Here is a 12598-nt window from a genome sequence, read left to right as displayed (position 1 = left end):
AAAGTCTTGTGCTTTCTTCCTGTTTTACTTCTTTTGATTAAATGATCTTGCTTCTCTTACCCAAGGTGCTCTTTAAAAAAAGGGGGGGAGCAGAACTTCATTCTTCCCCTCTTCTCCCTTTTCACATGTGGCATAGGAATTCATTCCTATTACAATGTTTTATAGTTGACTTATTTCAAATAAATGTGGGAGGCATAGGCCAATCAAGTTGAGTGCTCTCATCAATTTCTATGGGATTATTAAGCATATGCTTATCACTTTCTGATGTACTGAATGGTACATCATGTCCTGCTTGTTGTTTCAAATAGGCAACTGGTTGTTGTTGCTTATTACAACTTTATCCCACCTATCCTTCAAAAGGAGCCCAGTGCAGAAAATGACAAAGCAGCACAGCAAAACAATTTAAAAAATAAAATAAGAGCATTTAAAAACTTTAAGAACAACTATGTTTATTACTTTTTAGGGATGGGGGCTTGCAGAGGAGGCTCAGTCTGTCTTGAAGAAGCTAACTGCATTTGTGTGCTGGGTGTGGAGGAGGGGGCTTCTCTCCTGTAGCCACCTGCTTGATTTCTATGTTGGATGTGGAGGAAGAACAGAATACTTGTTCCCTCCTGCACCAACCCTTTCAAATGCATGTACGTATGTAGCTCTCTTTTTTTTGCCTTTGGCCACCAAGCTAGCTAAATGCAGGACAACTTAATATTCTCTGAACCTCATCTCCAGTATGGAGGAGTCTGATCTACCTTGGTTTTCCTACCAGCAAGTATGTATATGAAGTACGTTGAACAATTAGCATGCTGTGTGTGTGTGTGTGTGTGTGCGCGCGCGCGTGCGCGTGTGCAATTGAAGGCGCTGAAACTTAAATTCTTGCTTGTTTGGCTGCTGCTCAGTTTTCATAGTGGGCTAGATTAGCTTCTCAACAATGACATGTGATAATTTAGTCTCTTTTAAAGCCAAGCAAAGACAAATACACCTTATTTTAAAGGGGTACACCACTGCATTGTGGTGGATTGATGAATTAATAAAATATTGAAATATACACAACTGATGAACTATAGTGTCAGAGGGCCACTTCACACAATACAGCAGGAGCAGGTACCCATCTAAAAGGTAGAATGTCTCTAGCAGCTAGTGTAGGTGTATATATTCCATTTATTTATAGAAACATGATGCACAAGTAGTGCAGTGTTAACACCCAGTGTCTACACCCCTGAGAGTTCCTGTCAGTAATACGGCAGTGCACATACAGAGGAAATTATGATCCATAGTCACCTTTCTCTGGTAACAAAGTGGAAGTGGGGTGTATGTTGCATTTTTAAAACTATCTTACTTTTTTTCTGAACAGGGAACAATAACTCATTGATAGAACACATACTTTATATTCAATAGGTTCTGGGTTACCCTCAGGAACCCCTGCCAGTTAGATTGGGCAATACTGAGCTAGATGAATGTGCTGTAATGCAGCTTCTGTGTAGCATAACCCTTTTACAAAGCAGCCAGATGTCCTCCCCCTTTTTTTGCAAGCTACCTTTTTAACCTTCTTCAATATTTTTGAATCACCTGGCCTTAGTTTAACCAGAAATGAAATTCACTACAATGTGAAAACCGTGTTAACCCTGGCATCGTGAGTAATATTTCTTATATTCTGCTTTACTGCTTCCTGAGTCTTTTTATCTTCTCTGACCTCTTGCGTTTTTCAGCTGAGTTGCAGTTTTTATCTCATCAGACCTGCTGTTCAGGAACATTTGCTTGTTGTGAATAAATTGCTTCTATACTAACACCGCATTAGAGAGCTAGAAAAATATTTCTAAGTGACATTCCCACAATTGTGGAACTTTTTGCCCTCTCCTAAGCATCTTTTGGAACTGTTGCAGTAATTTTCTGCATGTTCTTAGTTGTGAGTGGCAGGGCTAAACTGGAATGGGATGGGCTCTGTAGCATATATTTTTTAAAATGCTTCATGTGTGTCTACCATATATATAAACATATGCGCGCGCACACAAGCACACACACACACAATGCATATGTATATGCATTTGCCATCAGGTGTTAGTACAGTAAGATAATGTGTTGCATCTCTGTCAGTCTGCCAGATGTTTATCCTATTCAACTGCCCAATAAGATGAAATGCAATGTGTAAAATACAAAATCACAGCCTAAATAAAACCAATTATAAAAGACAAACTAAGAACCAAGTGATTATAGCAGGTTCAATACATTCCTACAGAAAAATAACGTAACTTTTCAAAAAAAAATCTGAATAGGCCTTTAGAGGAGAAAAGTTTGATATAAAATCCACTTGGTTGAATCCCATTACTCTGAAAGAGTATCTTACATACTGCTGTTCCTAGCACATTGGCTTGTATAATTGGTTACATACAACCTACAACATCCAGCTCTATAACTTAGCAATAAATCAGAGTGTAGGAGGAATGCTACACCTTGCCAAAGGAGCCTCAAGATAAGGAATATAGTTGTTTATTTAAACTTATACTTCCCTGTAATTCTAGGGTAGCTTTTACCTTGTTACGCCTCATTTTGCCTTTTCTTATACAGTGGTACCTTGGTTCTCAAACTTAATCTGTTATGGAAGTCTGTTCCAAAACCAAAGCGTTCCAAAACCAAGGTGCAATTTCCCATGGAAAGTAATGCAAAATGGATTAATCCGTCCCAGACTTTTTAAAAACAACCCCTAAAACAGCAATATAACATGAATTTTACTATCTTATGAGACCATTGCTCCATAAAATTTAAGCAATAAACAATGTACTGTACTATAAAATAAATAAAGCAGTACAGTGGTACCTCGGGTTACATATGCTTCAGGTTACAGACTCCGCTAACCCTGAAATAGTGCTTCAGGTTAAGAACTTTGCTTCAGGATGAGAATAGAAATCGTGCTCCAGCGGCGCAGCAGCAGCAGGAGGCCCCATTAGCTAAAGTGGTGCTTCAGGTTAAGAACAGTTTCAGGTTAAGAACGGACCTCCGGAATGATTTAAGTACTTAACCCGAGGTACCACTGTATCTGTAGAAAATTATGTTGGTAATGGTAAGCTGTTTAGGACAAACTCTGACTCGTACCTGCCACCATTTTCTGACTAGTGAGCCTCTGTAATTTTCAGCTGTATCAAGTGGGCCCTGGAGGTATACAGTTTGAGAACTCCCTGTGTAGCGAGAGTAGACACAGACACCATTTTTTCTTCCTCTCTAATTATAGAACTCTGTGTGCATAATAGAACTTGGAACCAATGGAATTGATTTGGCCGTAGGTTGAGGACAGGCTAAACAGAAGTACTTCATCATGCAGCACATAATTAACTTAGGAAATTAACTACTACAAGATACAGCACAGACTACTGACTTAGGCCATTCCTCTAAGAATATATCCAACCCTTTTAAAAATTCACCTATCAGTGGTCATTAGCCATGAAAGCTGATAATGGTTCCTTCCTATATAGTATATCTGTGAACTTCAGTTATTAGAAATAAAGTGGGGGTGGGTATAACACCTATGCTGTGCTTGTAAGCTTCTAGAACAGGGATCAACAAACTTATTCAGGAGGTGGCCAGTCCACTGTCCCTCAGACCTTGTGGAGGGCCAGACCCACCCTCTCCCAAAAGCACCCCTCTCCTGAAAGCACCCCCCCCCAAAAGGACCCCCCACCTCACACTCGCCGCTGCCGCCACCTTGTCTTCAGCAGCGTCATCGCCGTCCTCTGCATCGGCCAGGGGTTCGCTGGGCGCAGAGCCCATGCTGCTGGCCTGGGCGACGGAGGCAGCCTCCCTGCCGCCGCCACTTCCTCCCGCTCGACTCTTGGCCATACGCAGCTGCCTCAGCAGGAAGGAAGGGGCATCACCCAGGTGTGTCTGCGGCTTTGGATTGGCCTCGGGAGCTTCCTGCAGCCAATCTGAAGCCACGTCAATGTCGCAGAAGTCAGTCCCCACGCGGCGAGGCCTCCGCGCCGCGCCAGTTTAGCAGGGGGACTGACCGAGCGGGCGTTAGGGTCCGCAAAGTTTGCAGGCCGGATTAACGAGCCTGGTGGGCCGCATCCGGCCCCGGGCCTTAGTTTGCTGACCCCTAATCTAGAGGGACTGAATACTCAGGCGTAGCATGTGGGGGCTGTGGCCCCAGGTGCAATGTTGAGAGGGGGCACAAACAGGCACCTCCACAGCAGGTTCCTTTATCGGAGCCTGGCTCAGTGCCAGAAGGAGCTGCGCATTGGCTGCAGCACTTGTGCCTGTTGTAGCTCTACTCCCCGGGTCAGGCCTGACCCGGGAGATGATAGCAGGCAAGTGGGCGACAGCAGTGCTGCCCATCCTCCTTGGCTGTGGCACACTTCGCGCCTGGCGGCAGCAGCTCTGTCATTGGGTCACTTCTGACCCAGCGGCGGAGAGCAGAGCTCCTCGGCTGCAGTGGCTCCAGGTCACATCTGGTCCGGCTGGCGGAGAGCATCCCACTTTGGCTGCGGTGAGGCCTGACCCGTGGTGGAGAGCAGGGGGAGAATGGACAGCAACTTCCCCGCCCCTCTCCTCCCCTGAACTGTGGGCATGGGAGGGCGCCCTCCACACTCTACCCTCCCTTGGGGGCGCACTCCTCATGCCCGCCCCAGGCAGTGCATGCATATGCTCCATGGCTGTGCATACTGACTGCTTTGAAGTGGATGGACCTTTTCTTTAATTCCTCAAGGGTAGTTCATATGTATTGGAACCTTCCCAAACAGAATAGTAAGGGAGCTTTCAAAGTCCTTCTGTGTAATGAATATCCTCTGTTAATAAGGCTGTTGTCACAACCATCACATCACAATGCCTAGATAGATCGATGACATGTTAGGTCTGAGAATAACAAATCTGTGCTGCTAAAAGCTGAAAGAACCCCCACTGTGTGAATTGTAGTATCATAGAATTATAGACTTGGAAGGGACCCTGAGGGCCATATAGTCTAATCCCCTGCAATGCAGGGATCTCAATTAGATCATATAAGACAGAGTAAGGTGCAGTAGAAGAATGTACCGGATAACAAGGTCTAAGTGCACCAGGAATAGATAACCTGTGTCCTTCCAGTTGCTTCTGGACTCCTGCTGTCATCAGCACCAGCCAGCTTAGGCAATAGTTGGGTCAGGGGTAATAGGAATTGCAGTCCACCAGTGTCTGGAGGGTCACAGTTTGCTGATCCAGGCTGTAGCTGTCATAGCCTGCCTATGCATTAAGATCAATGTCTAAGGCCCTGTTTTCTGACCCATCATCATGAACTATTAGATTGGTGGGTCATAATCTCAGCATCTACGAGTGCCACAGGTTAGCTAGCCCCGTGTTCATGATAATGCATTGAGAGTAACAACAAAAACTTGAGAGCATGCTGGGTGGGAGGGTGATAATGCAAACAACTTACAGATGACTTGATTAATGAACATTCAGCCTGATTTGTTTGTGGGGAGATTAGATAACATTGCATCAGGCAAGTGTTATCCCATACTTTCCTGTGCATTTCCCTGTTACTTTCCTTATGCAGTCTGATACTCTAGGGAAGCGGGTTTGTTTCACAAGAGCTGTGAATCAGCTTGAATTGTGCAGCTTGAATTTGCTGAGATGTGACTGAATCCCCCAGAAAATAGTGACAGTCTGCAAGTACCCTGCATGCTGTGATTCTTTGCTATAAGTCCTAATAGAATGATTATTACATTGCCAAGCAAGATGTTTTGCTGTGGGCTTAAAGCAGGCATATCCACAGATGTCAGTGTGAAATTATCCTGCCTTTACTGGGCAGCAGTGAATGAACATATACTAATAGTTATGCCTGTGGAGTGACGAATGCCCTTCTTCTGGCACTGTTTGCCTATCAAGTGGACCATGGAGAACTACAGGCTACTCTCTGTTGTGAACAGTGGGCCCTTGGTTAGGGCAATGGTTGATGTGGGCAAACAGTGCCAGAATTGAAGACATTGCCCTTCTACCTACTCATTTTTTCACTCTCAGCATATGACAGAAGGTTACAAAGCCTTAAGGAATTAGAAGTAACTGCATGAACATTGCCCCTTCCTATTACATGTTTGTGACTTCTGTGATGTAGGCAACAGGTTCCTAGCACACTGACTTCATGGGGAAAGCTCTGTGGTACACAACAGGACTGGGGAAAATCACTTTCTGATTTTTGATGCTTGTATTAAGGATATACTTCATTCAGCTCTTGCACACAGCTTCATCTTACATACATGGCCCCGGTCCAGTATACCTGAAGGAGCGTCTCCACCTCCATCGTTCTGCCCGGACACTGAGGTCCAGCACCGAGGGCCTCCTGGCGGTTCCCTTGCTGCAAGAAGCAAAGTTGCAGGGAACCAGGCAGAGGGCCTTCTCGGTAGTGGCACCCGCCCTGTGGAACACCCTCCCACCAGATGTCAAAGAGAAAAATAACTACCAAACTTTTAGAAGACATCTGAAGACAGCCCTGTTTAGGGAAGCTTTTAATGTTTAATAGGTTATTGTATTTTAGTGTTTCGTTGGAAGCCGCCTGGAGTGGCTGGGGAAACCCAGCCAGATGGGCGGGGTATAAATAATAAATTATTATTATTATTGTTGTTGTTGTTGCTGCTGCAATGGAATAAAATGGCACATAAAGACAGAGAAGGTGGGGAGTGCAACAAAAGAAGGGAGGAATGAGATGAGTGTAGAAAAGAGAATGGAGGAGGAATCTGAGCTCCAGAGAATTGCTGTAAGTGCTGCTATTCAGGGTGCCTGCACAGAGCCTGCAGGGCTGGTTTTCAGAGGAGCGTGGATGATTTAGGTGAGAGAAACTGCTACCTGTTCAAAAGGGGAAGATTCTACTCATTTATTCAGCAAAGTTTGTGATCAAAATGTGTAATAACATTATGCAGAATCTGCAAATTAAGCAAATCTAGAAACCAAGCAAATCAGTCTTCTTTTCTCAGGCCTCTATTTGTGCCCAGAGGAGGCAGTTCCTAATTTAGTGGCTTTTTCTTCTAACTTGAGGGAATATGATAAGTTTATCCTGGTAAAGAGGAGACTGTGAGGAGATATGATAGTCATCTTCAGATATCTAAAGGGCTGTCACATGGAGGATTGTTTTTTCCCCCTGCTCTGGAGGGGAGGACCTGAACCAACGGATACAAGTGACAAGAAAGGAGATTCTGACTAAACATCAGAAAGAACTTTCTGGCAGAAAGAGTTGTTTGACAGTGGAACAAACTCCCTCAGGAGGTGGTGGACTCCCCTTCCTTGGAGGTTTTTAAGCAGAGGGTGGATGGCCACCTGCCATGGATGCTTTAGTTGAGATTCCTGCATTGCAGGGACTTGGACTTGATGACCTTCAGGGTCTCTTCCAACTCTATGATTCTATAATTGCTTGTTTGCTTGAAGTAATATTCAGAAAACATTGTTCTGCGTTGCTGTTCAGGTTTACTTGCAGGGCTTCCTTTTTTTACTTCCTCTGGCAAACTTGCTCATACTATATAAAATTTCTTCTTCTTCTTCTTCTTCTTCTTCTTCTTCTTCTTCTTCTTCTTCTTCTTCTCCATTGACTTTGTTAGTCCTGCCCAGGGAACACAAAGCAACTAAAGACCAAACAAACAGGCAAACTTCCGCCCGACATAGATACATTAAGACCAAGAGGAAAAATAAATACATAGAAACATCCTGCCCACTTCAAAAAGGTCATAGGTAGTTAAAGGCCCAAGGTCTGGTTATAGAAAGTTTTTGCCTGGCACCTCAAGATATATAAGGATGTCGCCAGGCGAGTCTTCCTAGAAAGAGCATTCCACAAGGGAAGTCACTGCAGAAAAGGCCCATTCTCTTGTTGCCACCCTCTGGACCTTTTGTGAAGGGGGCACATGATGAAGGCCCTCAGATGGTGACTGCAGGTTCTGGACTGTTTCATATATGGAGGTACTTTGAGGTACCTCCATATATGAGGTACCTTCATATATGGATGTACTTTGAGGTACCTCCATATATTTTGAGGTCTTTGAGGTACTGCAGTTTCTTTATACTGCTAGACATGTTGTTGCTGCTGCTGTTGACTCGACATTATGCCTAGAGCCCATAGGCAAATATAATATTCCTGATCTACTGACCTAAGAACATCAGGGAGCATGTTGCAGCATATTGGTCTTTCCTCCGCCTGTCTCTTGTGCAAATGCCCTCTCTTTTTGCATTAATTAGCGCTTGTATAGTGTTGTGTTTGTGTCAGCGCAGAGTTATAAACTGCTTAGCATTACCAATACTGTATTAAAAACAATGGGCCAGATGACCTAGAGCCAGTGGAAAGCTGCTTCTCCCCTCTCCAAGGAAGAACATCATGGAAAGAGGGAGATTAGTCTGGCCCCATCCTTCAGCCAGATAAAGGACAGGTCACCTTGCCCAAAAGAGCACTTTGTAACAAGAACTAGTGTCCACTCGCTTATCCACACTTCGTCTTGTCCTGGTGAACAGCAATGCAGGTACTTTAAATAAATACCATAGCCATTATTAAAGATGTAGCACTGTGCCATATTTAAAACCTACCATGGAAGGAGAGGGCAAGGGAGTTCATGAATCCTATGACACATTTCCAATCTCTTTATAGCATTTAAGAGATTGGGAATGCCAGGTCTGCACTAGACTTCATATAAGCAGCTAAGAACTCTTATTATGACTACAGTTATTTTGGTGGAGCAGGACAAATCATTGAAGTATGCACATGAAACCGGAGCCCAGGAGGTGGGTTACATTTGTCCAACAATATCTTATTACAAGATCATTCTCCAGCAGTTGTATAAGGTGTTATAAACTATGCAGATAAAGTTGTTTCCATTCTGTTGTACAGGCTTCCAGCACGTATGGTGGCTTTTAGACATTGTCTTGGAAATAAGAGAGCAAACTCTTAAAAAGCAAAATAGCATTGTGCATATTGTTCAGGGATTGCCAGTGCTTGAAAGATAGGGAAGGCTCTCAGTAATAGGTGGATGTTTGCTAACTGCTTGAAAATATCTGTTTTAATTGCTGTTGTAATGACCAAACTGGCTCTTTCTTTATTGTGTAATGTGTATTTCATTCCCTCGAAATAATTTCTTCAAACTATTCGCAGGAACTGGATGGAGTAATTATTCTGGTGAAAGAATGTGAGATGTCATCAGATGGGAAGGGTACTTTCTGTTGTGCTCAGGCAGTAAAACGATCCTAGAGGGTTGTTCAAGTTTATGAATTAACTTTTTGTATCCCATGCAGCCTGACTTGATTACTTGGAGTGGGCAGGGGTTATACAAATAAATTAAGTTAATGAGTTTTTATTTGTTTTTAGTTGACTGTTAAGTTTGTTATGCAGAGTTCTTCCTGAGATCCATGCACTGAAGGTCTCTCTGTTTACTTCTAGTAGGCCCACTGGAAAAGCATAGAAGAGTAATACTTGGCTTACTTGCCAAAGTCAGACATAATGCCGAACAATTATTTCACACTGCCTGAGTGAGCCTTAGGCTTGTGTCCTCTCTCCTTCCCTCTCATTGCCCCATGTTTTATTTTTGTGGCAAACTGCAGCTTGCCATTGCATCCAGACTAGTAAACAATAATTTGTGCTTGCCCTCCAAACCAGAATTGGAAACTACAATATGATTGTGGGGGAAGAGGCAGAGAAGGAAGCAAGTGAGCCTGAAGTTCACTCACGTAATGCCAAGCCATAGTGGCCCAGTCCTCATGTAAATCCATCTGTTATCCTCAGTTTGGATAGAGTGCCTGTTGTCAGCAAACCTTTCACAGGTAACATTGTAGTACTTATTTCTGTACAGAAATAAACCTGTTGTTCACCAAGGGTAAATCATGACTGCTATTGATGCTGTGATTAGCTGCTGTAAGTTTTTATTGGATTTTTAAAAATTGTTCCTATTTTGCACTTTCTCATATGGCAATAGCAGTTTAATTGCTCCTATGGATCCATGTCCTTAAAGGACTTGCAATAAAAATAGACCTCATCCTGGATGCAGAAGGAGAGATAAGGGGCATGAGAGCAGGCACAAAGTTTAGTTTCAACTATTGCTAGCCTGATTTAGGCCATTTATTTTGGAATATCAAAATATTAACTAAAAAGCAGAGCCCTACCCTTTAAAATCTGTGAAATTCAGGTAATTGCGGTGTAAATGAATCTAGAAGGCTGAGGTGAGCCTTTATCAGTGATGTGGTTTGCACATAGCACCAAGTTACAGTTTAGCCAAAGTGTGGTTTGTTTGAACATTGAAGCCCAGCGGAGTAACCATAGTTTGTTTTCTGGCAACAGCCCACAATGTGAAACCACATTTTTTGGTTTATGAACCACGGCCTGTTTTAACTATGGCTTGGCATTATGCCTGAACCTAACAGCCTTACTTAACTATCATTTGTTTGACCCCCACCATCCCTGATGCTTGCCAAGCTACAGAGGCATGAGGCAACAGCATCTGGAAAACAAACCAAGCTTTGGATAAATAACCCATGCCTGCTTGCTTTGTATGTAGGACAACTTGTGATTCTCTGAACAATTGCGATCATATGCTGTTTGAAAGTTAATCCAGCAAAGATACTACATGGCACCTTGCATTAGGAAATAATCATTGTCATTAATTGGTAAACAGTGACTGTTTTCTGAGGTACTTTCCTTTACTCTGAGGTGGGGCATCTTGCTGTGTTTTAATGAAATAAGGCTATTGTTAGTACTTAGCTTCATAGTTTTTCACACTTTCTGCAATGCTGGTATGCAGTGTAGCTGCAAACAGTTTTATCCTTCACACCAACTTAATTCTCAGAACTTTTATGAGAACTGAAGTTTTTGTACTACTCTTATAAGCATGTGACAGTTATGGACTCCAAATTGCTGCAAAGAGACTTTGGCATTGTCATCCTTTGATTTTTATGTGGAATTCAATTTGGGGCAAAAATACAAGACTTCTGCATCCTTTACTTGTGCAAAATACAAATTATGTGAGCAATGCAAACTTATACCCCAAAACTGTAAACCAAAATTAACAACAGTGACAAATATACTTTCTTTCTAATTATGAAAAGAGCTGCTAGCTGAAGCTGTTCTCTAGAGTAGTGCAATATGCCTCTTTAAAAAGGAGTAGAAATTTTGCTTTGGCCGCAGCATAAATATACATCTATACCTAGGGGCACACCGTCTGGACCCCAACTTGTGGTCCCCATTGAAGCCTCGCTTACCAGGGGTTTTGCATCTTCCAGTGAGATCTGCCTCACTTAACAGGGTCTCAGGAAGGTTGCATGAAGCCTCTGGAGGCCTCCATGTGATTTCACGGGGCTCTCATGAGAATCTGAAAGTTGCCACAGCTGCTTCTCCAGTGGTGGTGGCATGCCTGCAGAGGCACCCCTCGAATACCACCTTAGGGGTAGGGAGGAAGCGAGCGAGAAGGCGGAGGAGGGCAGTAGCCCTGTTCACATGTCACAGTAAGTCATAGTTACATACACTGCTTTCATATGACATGATAAACCATAGTTAATGGTTTACAGTACTTTAATTGTGAAGATAGGTCCTGCTTCACTTCCCTCTTTGTGAGAGCAATGAACTATATTCCTGGAATATCATCCAAACTAGCAATTGTAGTTTGTTTTGCTCCCAACAAGCCATGATGTACAGCAAAGCTTTTTGTCTTACCAGTATCATGCTGTGTGAAAGCAATCAGCATGTTTGTAACTTTTATTTATTTACAACATTTTTATCTGTCCATTAACAAAAAAAATCTAGGTGGTGTACAGTTGTGTTTTAAAAAACAAAACAAAACAACAACCTTAAAACATAAAATGCAGCATGGACATATCACAACCAAATTTAAACCAGCATCAGCATGAAACTGGCAACAGAAAACAATAGTGCCAAAGATCTGTAAAGCTCTAAAACTGAAGTAAACAAGTTTTTAAAAATGTTTTCAATTAAGTAATGCCATTTTCAACACACTGCCTCTTTCCCTGAACATTACATCTTCATGTAATAATAGCGTTACCTCAAATGTATTTATTTTCAACAAGAAAAACATGTTCCTTTGACTGCTTTGGTAATGCCTATGTATGCTAAATTAATGCTTTGCTTTCTTTTTTCTCTTTCTCAGTACGTTTCTGTACCTGAAATTCCTGGTAGTTTGGGCCCTTGTGCTGCTGGCTGATTTTGTTTTGGAATTCAGATTTGAATATCTGTGGCCATTCTGGCTTTTCATCAGGAGTGTTTATGATTCCTTCAGATACCAGGGATTGGTATGTATAGCATAAAAGTGCTGGTGTGATTGTGTGTGTACCAGTTTTTGGTCACTTTCACATTAAACCCTAGCTTAGTGAAATGTGATGAGCTGCAGTAAACCTCAGGATTGTGTAGTTTACTTTTCTTCTTCCTGTACTGCTAAGATGAGGAGTTCAGAAGCTTTTCCTTAACTATGGTTGGTTTGTGTCATCAGGGTCAAACAATAGTTATTAACTATGAAGCCAGTCATTTTAATTATTGTACTGTACACCTTTTAAAGGTTTTTTAACACTGCTATCCATTGCCCTGATGTTTTGCGAGAGGGTGGTATATAAATACTTTTATAAATAAATAAAAATAATAAATAAAGCTGGCTTTTAAAAACTAATAGTAGTTATT

The 12598-nt window shown here is 42.5% G+C and overlaps 1 protein-coding gene across 1 annotated transcript in view; it reads left to right on the top strand.

Moving 5' to 3' along the window:
- The window catches only part of MACO1 (macoilin 1), a 60271-nt gene that overhangs the window by 12544 nt on the left and 35129 nt on the right, over positions 1–12598 (top strand). Inside the window, exon 2 of the mRNA XM_081016794.1 lies at positions 12075–12216. Coding sequence (XP_080872920.1) covers positions 12075–12216 — 142 coding nt within the window. The remainder of the gene's footprint in view (positions 1–12074; positions 12217–12598) is intronic.

The sequence above is a fragment of the Podarcis pityusensis genome (genome assembly GCF_964106645.2).
Source record: "Podarcis pityusensis genome assembly, chromosome: 8".
In the NCBI taxonomy this organism is placed as follows: Eukaryota; Metazoa; Chordata; class Lepidosauria; order Squamata; family Lacertidae; genus Podarcis; species Podarcis pityusensis.
This window is presented reverse-complemented; position numbering and strand designations above follow the sequence as displayed.